General features: G+C 39.3%; 1 protein-coding gene across 1 annotated transcript; it reads left to right on the forward strand.

Moving 5' to 3' along the window:
• Nucleotides 1–168: 168 nt before the first annotated feature.
• Nucleotides 169–22,551, forward strand: Spata45 (spermatogenesis associated 45). The gene is made up of 3 exons (XM_076832085.1): nucleotides 169–308; nucleotides 15,228–15,536; nucleotides 22,260–22,551. The coding sequence occupies exons 2-3, from the start codon at nucleotides 15,263–15,265 to the stop codon at nucleotides 22,277–22,279; spliced, it is 294 nt and encodes a 97-aa protein (XP_076688200.1). The 5' UTR covers nucleotides 169–308; nucleotides 15,228–15,262; the 3' UTR covers nucleotides 22,280–22,551.

Raw genomic sequence — 22,551 nt, forward strand, 5'->3', positions numbered from 1 at the left:
TCACTCCATGTCAGGCCCCGCCCCGAGAGCGCCGCGTCCGAAGTGGTGGCGGCTCGCCGGCCAATCAGAGGGCATCTTCTCCCGGCGCGAGAGCCAATAGGGAATCTGCCGGGAAGGGCGGGGCGGGCTGCAAACGTACCCGGAGGCTAGAGAGGAAGACCCTGCTGAGAGTGTTCTCCTTCCAGGAAGGATGGGGAGGGTCCCGGGGGTCCTCTGGCTCTTGGGGCTGGGCGGGCGGGAGGTGGCCTGCGGATCGGGCAGCTCCGGACCCGGAACGAGAGGGCGGTCGAAGCAGGGAAATGACCCAGGTACCGTGTTCGCCACCCAGAGGGGCTTCCTGAGGTCGGAGTTCTGCTGTGGCCTCTCGCCCCCACACTGCTCTCTGAATGGGACCCTGGTTCTAGAGCACACAGACCACGATCTGTAGTTCGTTCTATTTCGGCAGAAGAAAAAGGCCAGAAAGCGTTCCAGTCCGCTTAGAGAAAGAGATTTCAAGAGATTTCGTCAGAAATTTGTCCTTGCGAGGTTGGAATTCCCCCACCTCCTCCACGCTGGCTTGCATTAGGCGACTGAGATGTGTTGTGCAGAGGGAACCCTGTTGCTCATTCGTTCTCAGGACCCAAATCTGTAGTTAATAGTAAGTGGACTTGCACCTTCAGTGTGTTCCGTCGGTGCCAGGTACCAAACTTGTTTTGAACGATGTGCGCCAGTTACAGGCTGTGGAGAATAAAAGCATTAAAATGAGACATAGTCCATTTACTCCTAAGTAAACAGGGCCTTGGGGGCTTCCTGGTGTGGAGAAAAAGTGAATCCTACCACTCCTTGGAAAACTACATTCGAATGATACCCTAAGTATTTACTATTAAAATGAAATTAAAACTAGGTATATCTAGGATCCTTTTAAACTTATTTATTTATTTATTTGTCGTAGATGGACACAATACCTTTATTTTATATATTTGTTTATATGTGGTGCGGAGGATCGAACCCAGTGCCTCACATGTGCTAAGCCAGCACTCTACCACTGAGCTACAACCCCAGCCCTAGGGTCCTTTTATAGACTTAAAAAGTGTCCATATCTAGCACCCTAAAACCTGTACACGGTTTTATTGTCTCTTACATTATTATTTTGGTCATGTATAAAAATGTGTCAGGCAGCCCTAAGTGTTACTGCTGTTCACCGATGACGAGTCCTTGAGTCCTTGCTTCTGGGAATGCTGAAGTATAAACACCAGAGAAGCACACCAAGGCGAGTGGAAAGTGGAAGGCTTTATTAAAGGATAGCAGTAAAGACTTCTCCCTGGAGGAAGAAGGGGGCGGAAGGCAGAATCCGTGGAAGTGGGAGGTCTTCCCTCTTTTATAGCTAAAATCTTCTTTTAGTCTTCCCACACTCCTGTCCTTTGTTTCCCTTAATCCTGCAGATATAGAATGCAGGTGGAAAGGCCAACAGGTGGGAGATGGGTGGGCTGAAGGAGTAATCTGGGCAGGAAGGGCCTGGGGCGGTTTTAGATTAGCACCTCCCTGTATGCTGGGAGCTGTTTCATTAACAGTTCCTTAGGGCCTTGGGGACTTTAACATTTCAATTTCCCCAAGAGCTGCTCTGGTTTCCTGGACTCCATTCTCAATAATGGCCTCCATTTTTCTTTATCTTACTCAATATTAGACCCGATTTACCTAACTACACTAACTACCTATCCTCAAATCTGGCTTCCTAAGTACATGCATTAGAATGTCTTCATTGGCTACCCAATTTAATTACTACTTGCCTTCCGCCACCCATGCTTTCACCCTGCCTTATTTTTCTTCTTAGAGCTTACTAGCATCTAAAGTGTTCTATATTTTACTTATATTTTTTTTCTGATTATTTTCTCCCTCCCCACTAGAATGTGAGCTTCATAAAGGCAGGTCTGAAAATTTGTTACTTTTCGCTGCTACTGTTTTCTGAGAATGTGTGTCTGAATCCAGCACAAAGTGCATGTTCAATATTGGCTGAATCAAACTCTTGGAATGGAACCACCATTTGACCCAGTTATCCCACTCCTCAGTATATATCCAAAGGATTTTAAATCGGCATACTGTAGTGATGCAGCCACATCAATGTTTATAGCAGCTCAATTCACAATAGCTAAGCTATGGAACCAACCTAGGCGCTCTTCAACAGATGAATGGATAAAGAAAACAGGCATATATACACTATGGAGTATTAAACTCAGCCCTAAAGTAGAATGACTTTATGATATTTGTAAAAATATGGATGGAGGATCTGGAGACTGTTGTACTAGGTGAAATAAGCCAGTCCCCCAAAACCAAAGATCAAATGTTTTCTCCGATGTGTGGAAGCTAACCCACAATATGGGGGTAGAGGGGGCAGGGAATAGAAGTACAATAGATTGACAATGGGAAATGGAAGGGAGGGAGGGGGATAGGAAAAGGAAAGATCGTGGAATAAATATGATATAATTTCCCCAAGTTCATATTTGAAAACAACAGTGAATTCCACCATCTACATCCATAAGAATGAGATCCTACACTGGGCAGGTGGCTTACTCCTGGAGGTTGAGACAGGAGGATCAGGAGTTCAAAGTCAGCCTCAGCAATGAGGAGGTGCTAAGCAACTCAGTGAGACCCTATCTCTAAATAAAATTCAAAATAGGGCTGGGGATGTGGCTCAGTGGTCAAGTGACCCTGAGTTCAATCCCCAGTACCCCCACAAATGAGATGCTAACTAGAATAAGATATATTCCATGCTTCTATAATTGTATCAAAGTGCTAAAAAGCAATAAATAAATAATTAATTAAAAATAAAAATAAATATTTACTGAATCAATGCAGTTAGTAAGCACAGAATTTACTATTGAATATTTTTTAAAATTGCTTGCTTAGTAAATGAATTAATATGTATATATTAAAAATCTTATAACTCCACCCCCAGCATAATTTTCTGAGCATCTGTTTGGAGATTATTTTAGACTACTGAGCAATGTTCACCTAATGAATTAAAAAAAAAAAATAGCTATAACATCAGATCCAATGAACTTAAGCCTCAGTTTAAAAGTTTATTTTATGGATTTTTGAAAGACAATAATTACTGTGCTTAATATTCAGCACAAATTATCACAGACATCTTATTAATACTTTTATGTACCATGAAACTTTCTATGCAGCTTTTAAAAAAGCTGTGTAAGCCAGGGGCAGTGGTACCTGCCTGTTACTGACCCAGCTGTTCAGAAGCTAAAGCAGGAGGATTGCTTAGGACTAGAGATTTAAAGAAAGCCTGTGTTCAAACAAACAAACAAACAAATCTGTTAAGAAAGGGAATACAGCAGCTTAAATTTTTTTAAGAATATGGACACAATACCTTTATTTAATTTATTTACTCATTTTTTATGTGATGCTGAAGATCGAACCCAATGCCTCACACATGCTAGGTAAGCACTCTACCCCTGAGCTACAATCCCAGCCCAGCAGCTTGAATTTTAATGGACCGTTTTGTTTAAACAATCATAGTAAACATTCAGGTATTTGCAAAATTCTCACCTCCTTCCTGAAACCCAAACAGGCAAATTATATTCAATTTCATTTCCCTATTATCAGTGAGAGCTAGAGATCATATCTTGCCAGATTTGTAGATAACTTTTCTCTCTACATGGGGCAGCTTCCGGAATGTACTCCTACGAGGAAGGTTTTTAAAGATCATTTGTCTTCTCTACCTTTGGGTTAAGAGTTCCCTGGGTGTCCTGCACAGCCAGTCAGCAGCGAATTTTCCTCCCCGTTTTACTTGCTGGTACCTATTCTTGCCCACCTTACCATTTCCCTTCCCTGCATATGACAAAGCTTTGTATCTGATGCCATTACCATCTATCTGGAGTCTACCATATAGGGAATCTATAGTAATGGGGAAAGGCATCAGATCTAGAGACCAGCTACTTAGGACTGAATCCCAACTTTAATACTCATTAGCTGTATGACCTTGGGCAAGTTACTTAGCTGTTTGTAATAGAGTAACAGATTCCTGCTTTGTAGGATTGCTATGAGGATTAAAAGATTGAACAATGACAGACATTCTCTTATAGTCAGTAAGTTGATCTATTGTAATGGTTAAATATCCAACTCTGAAGCCAAATGGCCTTGGTTCAGATTCAAGCTCTTTTAATTTTTAGCTGCTTGACCTTTGACTAGCTACTGTGTGTGTGTATGTGTGTGTGTGTGTGTGTGTGTGTGTGTGCGCTGCACGCGCAACTGTAAAATGAAGGCAATGTTCTTTATGACATCTTTGTAAGAAATTAATGGCTAATAAATGTAAAGCACTTAAACAGGGCCTGATTTCTTATCTATGCTAATATTCAGTAAATCACTCATCACTGATCATCATTATCAACTCATCTAACTCATATCTTTGTGTTTCTCATAGTCATATCTCATTCTCATTGTATTGACTCAGGTTCAATTTCCTGTCTTATGTATGTGAACCTGCTTGGATTCTTCTACAGTTGTTTATTCCTGGAGGGTGCTCTCTGGATGCACCTAAAGGGTCACACACAGTGGCTTTATCCTAATGATCCTAATGATCCTTGGTCTAATAAGAGGCAATTTTCTTATTATCACAGATGGTCAACAATTGGACTATCTTGTGACATATCATCTGGACATATCTAAACGATCCTATGTCATCCCCAACAAACACTGCAACCAACTAGTCAGAACAAGTATGTTGTGGATAGGATTTCTAAATTTCATGGAAAATTGAGCTATGTGAGATTTAAGATTTCTTCTGACTTTGTTGCAAGGATTTATGAAAAGTGAAAAAGATATTTCTAATGGAAGAATTAGAAAAAATTCATAAAGTTCAACAAATTCCATAGAGTTAAAAATGGAGTCCAGAAAAGGGGAAAACTCAGCAGTATTTCTTGAAAGGTCATTCTAAATCCTTAAACTGTCTCCTTTCTCTTGTGGTATCAGTGGTAGATATTTATTAACCAATTTAGGCATGAATCAGACTTCATATTATGTGTTTACATGTGTAACATAACATGAACCTTAATCTCTGTCAGAAAGGACACTACTAAGAGCACCACTTGGCTAGGAATCAGGATGAGATTGAACTATATTATTAGTGTAGAATGCCAATTCCCAGAGATTTGAATAAGTAACCATTCAGTGATAAGAGATCTGAATATCTAGGAGTCAAGGTTCAAGATGCCATTAAGAGTGATGTGGCTGTTCTGAAGCAAAGGTCTCCTATAATCTCAGAACTTTGGAGGATAAGATACATATTAGAATAACACTATCATACGTACAATCCATGATGCTATATGAGGAGGTAGATTTTGGACCACTAACACCACACTCTGTCCTCCTAAGGAGCACAGACCATGCTGAATTCTCCCATGTGTACTTTTTCCCCACATTGAAACATTTTATTTGTATGCGTCTTTTGCCTTCCTAGAAGGAATAAAAAGCCCCAGGATTTTCCCTCTTGTGTGTTTTTTGTTTATTTTTCTTCCTCTTGTCCTTGATGCTAGTTAAGGTTATCAGTGCAATTAAACCAAACCGATGCATGAAAGCAGATGATTCTGCCATTTTTTTAGACCTTTGAGTTACAAAGGGCTGACTACTTCGCATTAATTTAGCCTTTCTGGGAAGTTCACAAGAAATTTTCCAGCTCTGAGATCATTATTGTCTTCAAATTACATGTTAATATCATTTAAGCTTAACTATACATACCTATTTTCCCCTGGTGATTCTGAAATACAGCATCGGATTTATAAAAAGGCAAACTTATAAGTAGTGGTATGTTGGGCTCAGGCTTGAGAGAGCTGATTGAGTGTATCTCTTTCCAACCTCAATGACATCAGCATTGGTAGCTTAAAATCATCTATGATGAGAGTATATATACAATGGAAATAGACAAATGCTACATTTTTACCAGTATGACACTGCTAAAATATTAACAAAACAAATCATCTGTTATGGTTTGGATCTAAATGTCCCCACCAAAGACTCCTGTGTTGAAGGCCTGGTCCCTAGCAGATGGTGCTGTTGGGAGGTGGGGGAATCTTTAGGAGGTGGGGCTCAGTGGAAGGAAGTTAGGTCATCCAAGGTGTGCCCTTAAAGGGGATGTTGGGACCCTGACCCCCTCCTCTCTTTCTTTGCTTCCTGGATGCCATGAGCAGCTTTACCTTGTCACACCCTTCTGCCATGATGTTCTGCCTCACCACAAGCTCAAAGTAACGGGGCCAAGTGACGTGAATTGAAACCTCTGATACAGTGAAAATATAAATTTTTCCTCTAAGTTGATTTTTCCAGGCATTTTTTGTTGTAACAATGGAAAGCTAACATATCATCCAAAGCATGTGAGATACTACTTACAAATTTAATAAGTCAAAACTTTTAGATTGAAACAAATTTCTCTAAAACAACAAGATGCTTTTCATAAGCAAACTCTTTCAGACCTTCCAAATAAAAACTACAGGTGAAATTAAATATAATTTAAAATTAAAAGTCAAATCAGTCAGATTCCCTAATATACCAAGGTCTCTAAAATGTTCACTTAGATAACACACTGATTATTATGATGATTACAAAAAAAAATCAAACGTAAAATAACATTATGTTTGATTTTCTTCATTTTCTTGTAAATTTACTTATCCAAGTAAAGGAAATGATTTGCTCTCTCAGTTTAATTAAGTATATGACTAGAGGACTTAGTGACGTAGGACCTGAGCATTATATTTCCAAGCTGATTCCTCCCAAGTCATGGGTTAGCACAAAAAGCCTTTCTTGAAGTTCTAGCACTTTAAAAACCCTCACTTTCTCTTACTTTCACTTTCAATTTAATTGCCTCACTGGAATTAATTGAAATCTGCATTATTGCTCTTTACCCTCCACCCTGGGATTGGGCCAGGTTTTTAAATTATTTTGGGGAAAGTTTTTAAGAAATTGACAACAAAATTAAAATACAAAATGATATGCAAGTCCTTCAAAGACACCCTGAAATTTAAGCTTTATTAACTTCACAGCAAATCTGCCTCTGCTCACCCCTCCCACCTAAAGCAATTAATTTCTTCTTTGCTAGAATTATACTAGAAATATTGTGCAACCTTCCTGTTGCTTTAGTTCTTTGGAATTCATTTACTGAAGTAGTGATGAAGAGATTATGCCAAAAATAGACCTTCAGTCTCCCTCCCTGTGCCAGTGTGGAGCATCTACTTCAGAGGACTATCTGATTCCAGTTGAGAGAACAAATATCTCCTGGAAACGGTATCTAGAGATGTGCCAGATGGAACCAAGCCACTGGAAGTCAAGCTCCTGATCCAAAGAGGCCTAGACAAAGGAGAGAATATGCATGAGGCCCAGAAAGCAGATAACTAAGATAGCAGATCTGAAAGGAAGGTAGGGAATGGAGTGAGCAATTCTAAGTCAATAAGCAAGTCATGGTAAACCCATGGGCGCACGCGCGCACACACACACACACACACACACACACACACTTTCACACAGACTTTCCATGATGTAGATTCTTTCCATGGTGCAGATTGTGGATCAAGGTCCCTGCAGCTCTGGAAGGGAGGGAATGTGGTGGCAGAGGTGGAGTTGGAGACTGAGCTGTAGCAAAGCAGTCAGTAATGGACATCACCTACTTCACTATTGTATCTTGTGCTAGACCAGTCAGTGAATTTGGGGCGGGTCATGGGAAAGAAAACAAAATAGGTTTGGTTGTTGGAGAGGAAGGGGAGGACACTCTTGATGGTAGAAAAGGCATCCAGGTAAGAGTGGCTATGGCATGGGGGAGGAGAACTGGTATGGCTACAATAAAAATTGGGTGGGCTGGGCCAAATCATGAGAGGCCTTGAATTTCAGTTAAGGAACCTCAGTTTTATTCTCTAAATATTAAGAAGGCATTGAAATCTCTTATCTGAAGAAGTAGAATGATCAAAATATGTCTTATTGTGGAAGATGAATTGAAGCCGGTGCAGTGACACAGACCTGTAATCCCAGTGGCTCTGGAGGCTGAGATGAGAGAATTGCAAATTCAAAGCCAGCCTCAGCAACTTAGTGAGACCCAGTATAAATAAAAAGGGCAAAAATAGCTATTAGTAAGCAATTTAACACTGTTGAGTTAAACACTAATCAGTCCCTAAGAAATTTTGCAGTGAGATAAGAAGGTCTCTAAAAGAATGTGGTAAATAGGGAAATGGGGAGGGGGAGCCTGCCATTTCCCTTATCTCCAATCTTTGGGAAAATATCTACACAAATGACCTTGGTTGTAAAGTAAAGGAATGAAGCATCTGAAGAAAGCCACCTGCACAGTGGGCATGCACCTATCCTATACATTCCCCAGCTTATAGGCACAGTGCAGCCCTCCATTGTATGCTGATCCACCACCACCGAGGAGTAAGTAATAAAATGTCCAAAATCTCTCTGTTGGGTCCTCTAGGTTCTCTCTTTGGGATTGGTAAACAGTATGCCTTGGGCCTTTGCAGCCCTCGAGTGGAACAAATACATAACATATATTTACCTATGGTTTACTGAACACCCCACATTATTCCAACAAGAATTTGTGAGAATTAGCAGTATAACAATTATAAGAGAATGGGTATGTTATAAACTCTAAATTATTTCCAAAATGACTTGAGGTGACTCATGGGGAAACGTGCAAACTAATTGTGAGTGTATTTCTCTTTGTCCCAATCCCATTTACATTTACAATACCGGTTTTTGCATTAGTCATGTGTATTTGTCTCCCAAACAACTATGAGCTTCTTGGGGCAGCAACTGCCTAAGTCATCTTTGAATATCCTGCACCTAGCATTGTATCTAAAAAAATAATGCTCAATAACTATTCAGTGCATGAATGCTATGATTAGGATAGTAGTAGATATTTGTTAACTATTACAGCAAAACGAATTCCTGATCTCCAGGCCTGAGAATATGAGGTTGCTAATACACTGCCCCTTTGGGCAGGAAGGTTTAAGGAGCTGTACCACATTGGGCCACTCTATAGCTCCAGCACACCCTGTGCATTTCTAGATTGCAGTCTTCCTTAGGTGATCTGTTAGGAACACTCACCTATCTTCTCTCAGTTTAGCCATATCCTGCCCATCCTTTGTGGTCCAGGTCAACTCAATTCCTACTTCTTTTCCTTAGTCTTTCTCCATGTCTGGAATCTAGGAGGCCTCTGCCTCTTCTGACCCTGATACCACATTCAAGACCACTCACTGGCCGGGTGTGGTGGTGCACACCTGTAATTCCAGCACCTTGGGAGGCTCAGGTAGAAGGATTGAAATTTCAAAGCCAGCCTCAGCAATTTAGCAAGACTCTAAGCAACTCAATGAGACCCTCTCTCAAAATAAAATATATATATATAAAAAAAAGGGGTAAAGATGTGGCTAAGTGGTTAAGTGCCCCTGAGTTCAATCCTTGCTATCAAAACAAACAAAAACTCACTGAATTTCTGGCAATGTGGCTTCCTTCACCCGTTTTATTCCTTATTTAAATCTGAGCTTCTTGAAGCCAGGGACTAGGTCTTATATTTTCTTTTATACTCTCCTCAGTACCTACAAAGCTTTCTCTTAGCAACTCATGTCATAGAGAAGCATTGCACTTAACTCAGTGAATGTGTTTAGTTGGCAGAGATTAAAATTAAGATAATGGCCAGTCCCACAGGTGCCCAGGACAGATCCAGTGGATTGGGTCTCTGGATAACACTTTGTATTTATCTGGGGAACTTTGTTCAAAACCAAACAAAACAATGAATAAAAATGCCCTCTTATCCTTGGTAACTGTCCTGCCTTGGTCCTCTCAATTCTGTGCTCTAGGGCCATCAAAGTTGGGTGGCCTGGTATGCTGCTTGTTGCTAACCTATCAAGTGCATCTCTAGGGAACTGATTTGTCTGGCATTGTGAAACACTTTCTGCAATAATTATTTTATTTTCCTTATTATTAATTCCTATAAAGAAATGAGGACTATATTTGTATTTGTGAAATATAAATGATGAGTTTTCTATTTCTAAAGATTTTTTTTTAATGGAGACCTCCTCTTCTGAGAAAACAGATAAATGAATAAAATAATTCTCTGTGTAAAATATGAATTTTTTCCTTCTTTTTGAGATGGGGTCTTACTATATTTTCCAAATTGGTCCCAAACTCCTGGGCTCAAACAATTCTTCTGACTTCAGAGTAGCTGGGACTCTAGGTACACCACCATGCTAGGCTTGAGATTTTAATAAAATTAATAAAAATAGCTACCATTAACTGAGAACCTCCAATGAACCCTTAGATTAGAGCTACTCTCCGTAGGACAAGTATTTGCCCCTAATACTACACAATAGCACCAAGCAGAGAATAGGTGCCCAAGAAATATGTATAAAAATTGATGGCAGGTACAACACACAGAGCTTTGCATATCTGCCTCATTTAATCCCATCAGCCTCTCCTCAATGGACCACTCACAAACACCCCATTAATGAAATATTAACATTATCTTTATTTCCATTTTATAGATGAAGAAATTGATATTGCAAGATAGAATAATGTATCCATAGATATATGACAAGTAAATAAATAGTCTCTTTTACTCTAAAACTTTTCTTAACCAGGGTTCTATGAATAGAACAAGGGTAGATGGCCCAGATGAGAACATTCCATCACCAGGGTAACATCCCAGTGGGCTGATCCTCACAGGTGGATTTCAAATTGGCATTGAATTGCTGTATATAAAAGGTAATTGAGGGTTGGGGTGGGTGGCTCAGTGGTACAGCATTTGCCTAGCAGGTGTGAGGCACTGGGTTCGATTTTCAGCACAGCATATAAATAAATAAAGTCCCATTGACAAAAAATATATATATAAAAAAACAAATAAAAGGTAATTGATAATAATGAATCTGTAGAAACAGTAATATATTTTCTCTATATATGCAATCAATTCTCATTCTTTTAGTAGTTCTAAAAAAATCACTGAAAACAGTAAAATTAGCAAACACTGAACCATTGTTTCTAGGAAAGTTAGGTTCCCATGAGTCTCTGATCACAATATTTTTTCAAACAATCACTATGTAATCTTTTGTATGGTTTGTTTATTTTTATGTGTGTGAGGGGAATGTTAGAAGGGAGGGAGGGTCTCGCTTTGTTGTCCAGGCAGGCCTAGACTTCTGGGCTCAAGCCATCTCCTGCATTAGCCTTCTGAGTAGCTGCAGGCTCTCATGACCATGTCTGGTTTCTGTTACTGAGTAATTTAATAGATATTGTTGATTCATTAACATTTGATTAATTGAACCCATGACCTACAGCACTGCAACTCATGCCTACACAAAGCTTATCTAACAGACATTTCTCCATCAGGTATATGCCAGCCTTCTTGTGCTTAGGAACAATCGCTAGCACTTCAGTGCTACACTTAGGTGTCAATTTGTGTCACAACACACAAACAGATTTAAGTGGAGAGAAAAAACAAAAACATCTATTTAATAAACTGAATGAATCCTTTTTTTCAAAGTACATAATTAATATAATAAAGTGACCATTGAGGATGACAATAGAAGACTCTTCATAGATTTTAACTCCTTTAGTTCTTATTGTTGTAGGGACAAATGAGGCAAGGCACCGAAGACAGCAGGAAACAGTTTTATTTGGCTGCAGCCAGGTTCAGAGGGTACAGCCTTTGCTGTAATCAATCAATCCCCTGAACCCCGAGTTCAGGAAGTTTCAGAGTTTTATACCCAGTATGTAAGGGGAGGGGCTCAGAAGTTCTCAGTCTGCAGAAGTTCACATAAAAGCAGCTTTTTCTTTCACTATTCTGGGCATGTTAACTCTTCAAGGACAACACTTGAGAAGGAGAGAGCTTTATCTCCCCTTTCTTTCCTCCCCCTGCCAGCTGTTACCATGGAGCCCAACTGTAACTTATCTTAAAAATGTAGACATCTCTGTGAAACCCAGCTCAAGGCCAGAGGCCTTGTTTGCACATTTCTTCAAAGTACTATACTGGATACGTTTGTGAAAAACTAGTAAGAGGGTGTCCAGCACCTGGAGTGCTGGTATCTTCTCGGCCAGTGGCCAAGTAAACAGGGCAACAAGAAAATAGGAAGTTTATCTACAACAGACTCTTTTGCTGACAGTCCTAAAATCAGCCATGGTGAAGCAGGCTTTTCTGTGGAGAAAGGGGGTGCCACTTCATTATGATACTTTAAGAGTTGGACATTCTTTCCACTGAATATATAAATAAACTGAGGCCCAAAGAAGTTAGTGGGTAACATAGTTAGCATCTGAAACAAATAACCCCCAAATCCATGATCTTATCACTAACTTGTAGAGCTAAGTAATTTTATTGAGCTGCAGTTTTTAGATAATTTGTAATAAATGTTTGAATTCTGTGACAATTTCAATGAACTTTCAATTAAGACATCTCCAATTCATTTGCAAGAGGCCTAGAAGATGGGCTTTTAATAAAATATAAATTAACTCAAAAGTACGTAAAAAATGATTGCCCTGTTTTCTTTTTACTTTCCTTTAGTCAGGTCTCCATTTCGTTTATACATCCCCCAGAGCAGATGATAAAGTATCAATGGAGATAGAATTCAAAAGTTTGATTTCTGATGAACTCCTATCATTAGTAAAAGAAATTTTAAGTTAATGATAAAAATGAGATATTTTAATTCATCTAATTAAATAAAAATGTCGATTTTTATTTCATCCATATTATTCTTGATTTTCATTATACCGGATAATTCATTCATGATTGGCATAGTTTGCTTTATGGAGGCCAATATAATTCTTTAATGTTGAGTGTGTAAGACATTCTGTCTTCCTTCAAGTTAAACTCACTAGATCCAATATTGAAAAGGAATATTCTCACTTCTTCAATCGACATCTAAAGATGTCTACTTAAATCACTTGAATACCAAGGGGATATTTTCAGGAGGGTTGTATATTTATGAACAAACATTATTGGATTTTTATCTTTAAGAAGTCAGCCACTTCTTATTGGGCTCCTCCATTATACTGAGTTCAAACTTCAAAAATTATTGTGAAAAAAAAAGGATTCTAAGCTCAAGGATTTCCCAAGGGAGACTGAAATATAAAATGGGAAAAGTACACATGCCAGAAATGGAAAAATTATACTGCAATTCATAGGGGGAAAAGGATCTTTTCTTTTCATATTTTTTATTTCACACACACAAACACACACACAGGTGTTTCCCATCCGGATCCCCTGCAGCTAAATTCTGACATTTTTTGTACCCACCCTGGCTTCACAGCTTGCTGTTTCTGGTTAACACCCTGATTGTGAATTTGGGCTGAAAGCACAATGCAAGGATCCTAGCACTCTCCCTGGAGGGGTTTTCCACTCGGAGCTGGTCTGAGTGCAGAGTTTATTTCTGCTTCACTGCTGCTGCCCTGAGGAGGTGATCGCTGGGTTCTAACTTGTGAAAAAGTCTTCTTTAGACTCCCCACTGTTCACAGGCCTTGGGCTTTGGTTTTTGTGCCCCTTCTTGTAAAGGCTGGAAAAACTCCTTTAACCTTCCTGGGATCAGGCTGCCTGTCCTCTCTGGTTCTTGCCTTCTGTAGTCGGGGGCCTGATAGTTCCTAACTCTCTTGTTAGTTCTTCACTGAAAAATTTGGAAAACAGAAAAATCCCCCTCATTTCTTGGCAGTTTTCACTGGGAGCTATGTGTGAATAGTTCATCACAGACACTTCAATGAAAGTCTGCTCAGGCCAGGTGCGGTGGCACACACCAGTAATCCCAGGCTCAGGAGGCTGAGGGAGGAGGATTGCCAGTCTCAGCAAATTAGTGTGGCCCTAAGTAACTCAGAGTGTGACCTTGCCTCTAAACAAAATATAAAAAAGGGCTGGGAATGTGGTTTGATGGTTAAGTGCCCCTGGGATCAATCCCCTGAACAAAAAAAAAAAAAAAAAAAGGAAAAGAAAGAAAATAATCTTTCCAGTCCCACATTGTGCATTTGCTTCTTAAATTCTGTTCATGTATACAAAAATGTTAACGTGAGCTTGTCTTAAATGTCTGAGCATAGTCCTTGTGTGTAAAAAGTACTTTTTATAGTTTCTTGGATTTCAAATTAATGCTAATTTTCTAAAATTGTACAAAAAAATTCAAAAAAATTGTACAATCTTTTTGCCAACTTTTGATTTCAGTATGGTTTTTGTTATTCTATTTATAAATTGAGTTATTTTTGTTTACAGTAAGAATGATAAATCTTACCTGGGGATGCTCAGTGGTAGAGCACTTGAACCCAGAGTCTTGGGTTTAAGTCCCAATACTGTCAAAATAAAAAATATATATAAATAAACAAATCCTATATAAATAAAAAAAAGAATAACCCTTATTTTTTTTCTGCTAATGTTCAAGTAACTCAAGTTGAGAAGACTAGATACCCTGAAGTAATCAGTCCATTTAAAACTTAGTTAATACAAGTCCTTTAAATATAAACTTCCCTTATAAATTTAACACATTTGATTTTTAAGCACTTCAAATGCCTGAAATGACAAATCTATGGCCTTAACAAATAAAAACATTCCTAAGTGGGGCTGGGGTTGTGGCTCAGTGGTAGAGCACTTGTCTAGCATATGTGAGGCCCTGGGTTCAATTCTCAGCACCTCATTTAAATAAATGAATAAAAGATCCATCAACATCTAAAAAAATATTTTTAAAAAAATCCCTAAGTACTTAACACATATTTTTAAATCTATGTTCTATCATAGCCAACTTAATGAAATCACTTTGGATATTTTGGATATTTGTAACACCCGAAATGTTGGTGACCACTGAATCAAAAGTGACTTTAATCTGGGTGTGGTGGCACATGCCTGTAATCCCAGAATCTCAGAAGGCTGAGGCAGGAGGATTGCCAGCCCTAGAAATTTATATATATAAATATATATATATATTCTAATATATATACATACATATATGTACATATATATTGCGTATTAAATCAGAAGTAACAATATCGTTATAATCAGAACCAATGCATAGTATTTTCAAAACCAAAATATACTCTTTTCCTATATACTTTTTTTGGTCTTTTTCTCCCTGAAGAAAACCCAAAACCACAAAGTCCTTAGGAGACAATAGCAAAAACTGGGGTGAGATGTGGGGTTGGGGACATGGTGGTAGTAGGAATATTTTGCAGAAGGAGAAAGAGGAACGTAAATATAATTGTGAATACTGCTTCTAGGTCAGGCAGGCAACTGATAGTATTTTTTTCATTTGCAGGATAGCAAGAACGACTTGAGAGTTTATTTGTTATCATGTCATCCATCAACAGATTAAAAACAATAAATCAAAATAGAATAAGCAAACAGCGTCTCCTAGAGCAGATAAATGAAAAGCGTGAAACCAACTGTTTTGTGGAAAGAAGCAATCAAGTCAGCTTCCTGAGAGTTCAGAAGAGGCACTTCAGTGGTGCCCATCAGTCATGTGTTTTCACCCATTTCAATGAAGGTATTCCTGACAGCAGCAGGAGCTCCTGGGTCCAACCAAGTATCTTTGTTCACCCAGAGAAAAGGCACTTTGAACCAAAAAGTAAGATGTTATGGGAGAATTCCTACTCTTCATAGGAAGAATTCATAAGAAAATTTAGGAAAAAAAATTCTGGGGTCAAAAGAGGTTCCTATATATTATGGTTTGGATATACAGTGTCTCTCCCAAAATTCATGTGTTAAAAACATGATATCCGGGGCTGAGGCTGTGGCTCAGCGATAGAGCACTTGCCTTGCATGAGTGAGGCACTGGGTTCTATCCGCAGCACCACATAAAATAAACAAATAAATAAAGAGATATAGTTAAAAAAAAGAAAATAAAAGAAAACATTATATCCAACGTAACAATGTTCAGAAGTGAAATGATTAGATATGAAAGCTATAATCTCATCAGTGAATTAATCCATATGGTAGATTAATAATTTGAAACCAACTACTGAGTGTTAACTATAGGCAGAAAGAGTGAGTTTGGAGGAAGCAGGTTATTGGATGCATGCCATTGGGGATTATATCTTGTCCCTGGCTTCTCATGAGGTGCCTCTCCCCTCCCCCTCCCCTCTCTTTCTCTCTCCCTCTTCCTGGCTGCCATAAAATGAGCAGCTTTCTACCACCATTCCCTTCCACCATGCTGTTCTAGCTTACCTGGGCCCAGAGCAATGAAGTCTATTAACCATGAACTGAACCTCTGCAACCGTGAGCAAAATAAACCTTTTCTTCTTTCAGTTGTTTTTGTCAGATATTTTGTCATAGCTACTATGTCACAGCAATGGAAAGCTGACTAACACACTAGGTATTACCCTGAGATACTTTAATCTGTCTGAAGGAAAAAGTATCAGTAAACTAGGCTAGTTTGTATAAGATCCACCAGAGTTCAGACCCTCAGTTTCTTGTGCCTATACAGAATCCCAGACCCAGGCTGATTTGTTCAATAGGCTCTAGTCTGGGTCCTGAAATCTGGATTCTCAAAAGACTATGGTGATTGTGATGCTGATGACCTTAGGACCACATTTTTTAAAAAAAGTTGTTACACATAATTGTGATAGATCCCAAGAACTTCAGAGACCCCCTATCTCACCAATTTTTGTTGCCTTCTGCAAACGTTTCATGTGCAAAATTGAAGCAAATGAAAAATGATTTTGATGATAAAAGTCACACAATAGCCCTGAAAGCAATAATTTAAAAAAAAAAAAAAAAGTGGAGGGAGGTTGGGTGGAAGGCAATGGTATGGGGGAGTGGTATTATTTTTCAGGAAGAAGAAGTCATAAATGCCAGTTATTTTGGCATTGTTATAAATATTGACTTCCTTCTTAGTCAAGGCAGTCAACAGGTAATATTTTCTCAATTGTGGAGGGTTGGGGGAAGTGTGCGTATGTAATTATATTTAATATAACCAATACTTTATTTAGTTCAGAAGCTAAAGAATGGACCACATTGGAGATTTAATTTTTTGATGTGACTGTGACTTCCATTTGGGTCAGAGCTCTTAGTAAGTGGTATAGGGAAGTGATGCAGTGTGACATAGAAAGCCAAAAGGATGCATTGTATTTTAAAATTAATCTGTAACAATCCTGTTTTTTTTTTTTTTTCCTTGCAGGGTAGGGTGTGTACAGGGAATTGAACCCAGGAGCATTTAACCACTGAGACACATCCCAGTCCTTTTTTGTATTTTATTTAGAGACCGAGTCTCACTGAGTTGCTTAGTGCCTTGCTTTTGCTGAAGCTGGCTTTGAACTTGTGATCCTCCTGCCTCAGCCTCCCAAGCTGAGTGAGGTGCACTGGCCATGTTTTACTCAAAAAATACTTTTACAAAGAGTATTGCTCATTCTAAGAGAAAAAAGCATAATCTTTTATTCTGGTTGAATTATTTGGAACTAGAAGAATTAACTCATCGCTACTATGTTAGTTGTCACAAGTTTGATAGTAGAGGGAAAAATCTGCCTCTAAGACAACATAGTATACAACTTTACATGAATATACATGGCTTTTTACAATACATAATTTAACACATGTAATCCCCATAAACCAGTTTTATGGTATAAAGTTTATAAGCCAAAAATCTTAGATCATTAAAAAAAGTCCCAGGGTTGCGGTTGTGACTCAGTGGTAGAGCATTTGTTTACCATGTATGAAGCACTGGGTTTGATCCTCAGCACCCCATAAAAAAAATTAAATAAAGGTACTGAAAAAGAAAAAGTCTGCAGATGTGGCTCAGTGGGTTTAATGCCCCTGGGTTCAATCCCTGGAACCAAAAATTAGAAAATAAATAAGTAAAATGATTTTAAAAAATAACCCTCTAAATATTTTAGAAAAAATCTTTGCCCCTTTTAACTAAACAGATTTAAACAGCAGTTTAATTTTATGGTGTATGGATACAAGATAAGTATAGACCTAATTTAAATGATAGAAATTTGGCGTGTAAATACATGGTGTTACTGTTTGGACACGAGGTGTCCTTCCAAAGCTCCTATGTGAGATAACGAAAGAATGTTCAGAGGTGAAATGATTAGGTTGTGAGAGCCTTGACCCAATCAGTGGATTAATTCACTGGTAAGAATTAACTGAATGGTAACTGTAGGCAGGTCGAGTGTGGCTGGAGGAAGCAGGTCACTAATGGTGTACCTTTGAGGTTTATATTTTGTCCCTGGTGGGTGGAGATCTCTATCTGCTTCCTGGCAGCCATTTCCTCAGCTGCTTTCCTCCACCACACCCTTCTACTATGATGTCCTGCCTCACCTCAGGCCCAGAGCGATGGAGTCCACTGCCCACGTGCTGAACCTCGGAACCCGGAGTCAAAATGAACTTTTCCTCCCCAGGTTGTTCTTGTCAGGTGTTTTGGTCACAGCGATACAAAAGCTGACTCTAGCACATTATCTGTATTAGTAACCTAAACTAGTCGTTCTCAAAAGTGTGGCTCAGGGATCCTTGTGTGCTTGAGTCTTTTTCAGGAGTCTGCAAGGTCAAAACTGTTATTACAATAATACTATGTTTGTTTGTTTGTTTTGTACAGAGGATTGAACCCAGGGGTGCTTAGCCACTGAGCCACACCTTTAGACCTTTGTATTTTGAGACAGGGTCTCACTAAGTTTCTTAGGGTCTCACTAAGTTGCTGAAGCTGGTCTAGAAATTCCAGTCCTTCTTCCTGACCCTCCCTAGTCACTGGAATTACAGGCACACACCACCATGGCCAACACATTTTATTTTCTTATTTCCACCAGTGGAAAGTACCTGGGCTAAAGAAAAAAAGGTATGCTACTTTTAAAAAAAATTTTTTTAGTGCCTACTTTATTCTGAATACTATTAAGGTTTCTTTGTTCCTAAACTGAGTTTAGATCACTTGAGAAATAGAGGTAAAACTGTTGGCATCCTTATTAAAAAAAAAAAAAAAAATCTGTAATAGAGGAATTTGCTAAAGAGCAGCCAAATGGCCAACTTGCCCCTAAAGGGAATTTACCCCATCTTGAAACAGAACTTCAGACCTGCTACTGGACTGAGAACCCATAAGAGAGTGCCCTCCAGGAGACCAGCAGAGGCATTTTACAAATGAGGAATTGGGATGTTACCTCTAAAGTTGGATAGACATATTACTGTGGTAGGCTCTCAAGAAACATTCATTAAATCAAACAATAAACATCATTCACGATAAAATAACATCTTCTTTAGAGAAGCTGACCCTCTCCTGTCCTGTGGATATTGAAGAACAGCAAAACACCAAACATCTCTAGGTGATCTTGACCCAGATAGCTGGTGGAACTTAACCTGTAAGAGGACTTAAAATATCATCTCTGTCTGCTGACACCCACATTTTCTATTTCTGACCCTGATCTCTCTTCTAACTTTCAGATTTATTTGCATATCAGATTGTACCTATCAGACTGCCCCTTGTACTTGAGGCCATCTCCAATCTACCATTGCTAAAACAGAATTCCCTGCTAAAGCAGGGATCATATGTGGTTTTTCATTGTTTTATCTTCATTGCCTATAACAGTGTCTGGCACAAATTAGGCACTCAGAAAATATTGGCTGACTGAATACTGACTAGGACATGGCATATGCTTTTCTAGAATTCCTGTTCCCCACCCCAAACTCACACACTGCCACTTAATCTCATTTTCTGCATCTCAGAAAATGGCCAGAGACCAAGGAAAGCCTCTGATTCCTCTCCTTTCTCTCATGTCCCTTACTCACTCTGTTAACAAGTCCTGTGAACATCTTCAAAATCAGCCCTGAGTCCAACCATTGTTGATCCAATCCATAGTCATCTGTCTCTAGAAGTATAGCAGGGAGCCTTCTGAGGGTCCCCGGCTTCCGCTCTTGCTGTCCCCTCCCCTGTGTTTACTTTGCACAACAACCTAAGTGACTTTTACAAATCTTACGTCACAGAGGTCACTTGTTCAAAACTCACCCAAGATTTCACCCCACACTTAGGATAAAATGCACGCTCCTCTCCCTGTGCTTCCGGTGCCCCATGAACAGTCCCAAAGTTTACCTCTTCAACCCATCTCCTCTACTCACCCTGGTCTCCTTCCACGCAGCCACCATGGCTTTGCTTTCTTCCTCCTCTGGGACAAACCAAGTTGGTTTCCACCTCAGGAACATGGCCACATGCTGTTCCCTCTGCCAGGGGGTCTCTCTCTGTCTTTATGTGGACCTTTGTTTGACCTCAGTTTGTCAAAAATCATCCTGTCCAAATAGCCTTCCTTAACACTTGACAACCCTGTCCAGATTTCTCTATCAATGTCTAACGAATGCTAAGCTCCTTGAAAGCAGGGATCATATGTGGGTTTTCATTGTTTTATCCTCATTCCCTATAACAGTGTCTGGCACAAATTAGGCACTCAGAAAATATTGGCTGACTGAATCAATACTGACTGGGACATGGCATATGCTTCTCTAGAAGTAGTGGTGGCTCTTACCTCGTTCCCTTAAGACCAATCGTCATGCTCTTGAGTGATGGCCCCGAAACTTAGAATTTCCCAGGGCAACCTGTTGGCTGCTGTAGAATATTTGTTAGAAGTGGAAGAAGAAAATTACAAGGTACATTTTGCTCAATATTTTTAAAAAATATTTTTTAGTTGTAGATGAACACAGTACCTTTATTTATCTTTATATGGTGCTAAGGATCGAACCCAGGGCCTCACACATGCCAGGCAAGCACTCCACCACTGAGCCACAACCCCAGCCCCATTTTGCTCAATATTAACAGTGAAAATTAGAAGACATTCTACTCTTTTCCTTTGGATACCTGTGTAAAGGGAAGAAACAGTCATTTATTTTTTATTTAGTCATTCAACATTGTTTATGAATGCATATTGAAAGTTAGGCAGTTTTCTAGATGCTCATCAGTACAGCAATGAATAAAACCCCTGCCTCAAAAAGTTTAGATTTTATTGGGTACAGCCAGATGCATGCTCCTTTTCCTGTGCTTCCTGGTGCCCCCATGAACAGTCCCAGAGGACCTTTTCAACCCATCTCCTCTGTTCAATCTGGCTTCCTTCCACAGAACCACCATGGTTTTGCTTTCTTCCTCTTCTGGGACAAATCAGAAATTTGTTTAAAGTTTAAAAAAACAGATACATTTGATAAATGGTTACATATTTGGAGAAACATAAAGAAGTGGTACAGAGGGATAGGAATTGCTTGAGCCAGGATTCATTGCTGTCTAAAGAACTATTTGAGGATTATTACCCAAGGCATAGAACAAAATTGGTCCTGATGGTTGAACTTGTTGGTGGTCTAAACTGGTGAGGAGGTGTATTGGTCAGCTTTCTGTTACTATAACAAATATCTGAGATCATCAACCTATAAAGAGAGAAGGTTTATTTTGGCTCACAGTTTTTAGAGATTCCAGAAAAAGCCATTGCTTTTAGGTTGCTGGTGGGCAGGAGGTGTCATAGAGCAAGGATAGGAAAGCATTGTGGAGCAAAATTGTTCAAATTATGACTAGGAGGCCAAAGAAAGGAAGGCACGAGGGTCTCAAAATTTCCTTCCCGGGCATGTGTTCAGTGACCTAAAGACTCCTTACTAGGCCCTATCTCTTAAAGGTTCTACCACCTCCCAATAACGCCCACCTTGGGAACAAAATCTTTAACACCTGGGCCTTGGGGGACATTCCAGATCCCCAGGAACCCTGAGAGTAGAAGGAGAAGGAGGTCAAGGATTTTGCTAAAAGTACTCAAGAGTTCTGAGGACTCCTGTCAATAGTGATGTGAGGATAAGGGAAGGAGTTTTCTTGGACAGAGATCTCCAAGTTTTCTCTTCAGTCATTCACTTGGAGATGTGGAGGCCAAAAGATGGGCAGTGTTACTTAAATGTACAGCCTTAAAAACAGAAGACTTGGACGGGTATGGTGGCACACACCTGTAATCCCAGGGGCTTGGGAGGCTAAGGCAGGAGGATTGGGAGTTCAAAGCCAGCCTCAGCAACTTGGCCAGGCCCTAAGCAACTCAGAGAGACCCTGTCTCTAAATAAAATATATAAAGAAGGTCTGAGGATGTGGCTCAGTGATTAAGTGCCCCTGGGTTCAATCCCTGGTAGCAAAATAAAACAAACAAAAACAAAACAGAAGACTTGGGTTCAAGGTCTGCCTCTCTCATTAATTAGTCTCATGCTTTTAGTCGTGTGATATTTCTGAGCATTAGTGTCCAGCTATAGAATGGTACTCATCCTCTCTGCCCTTCAGGTTATTTTGAAAACTTTGAAATGCATTATAATTTATATACCAAGTACTTTATTTATTTATTTTTTTGTTTTTGTTTTTGTTTTTCAGATAATGGCATATTTGGATGAAGATGAAGTGCATCTCTTAGAGACACACAAATACATTCTCTTTGATCTTTCTTCAATGTCTGCCTGAATTATTTAGAAATTAATTATAAAAGAAGCTAAACAGAGGGGCTGGAGATATGATTCAGTTGGTAGAGTGCTTGCCTTGCATACACAAGGCCCTGGGTTCAATTCCTTAGCACCAAAAACAAACAAAAGAAGCTAAACAAAATTATTAGCTTAAACACCCCCAAATTTTTGAGTCATATAAAACATGCTACATCTTCTTCACTCAT

Source organism: Callospermophilus lateralis, chromosome 13 (genome assembly GCF_048772815.1).
Source record: "Callospermophilus lateralis isolate mCalLat2 chromosome 13, mCalLat2.hap1, whole genome shotgun sequence".
Classification (NCBI taxonomy): domain Eukaryota; kingdom Metazoa; phylum Chordata; class Mammalia; order Rodentia; family Sciuridae; genus Callospermophilus; species Callospermophilus lateralis.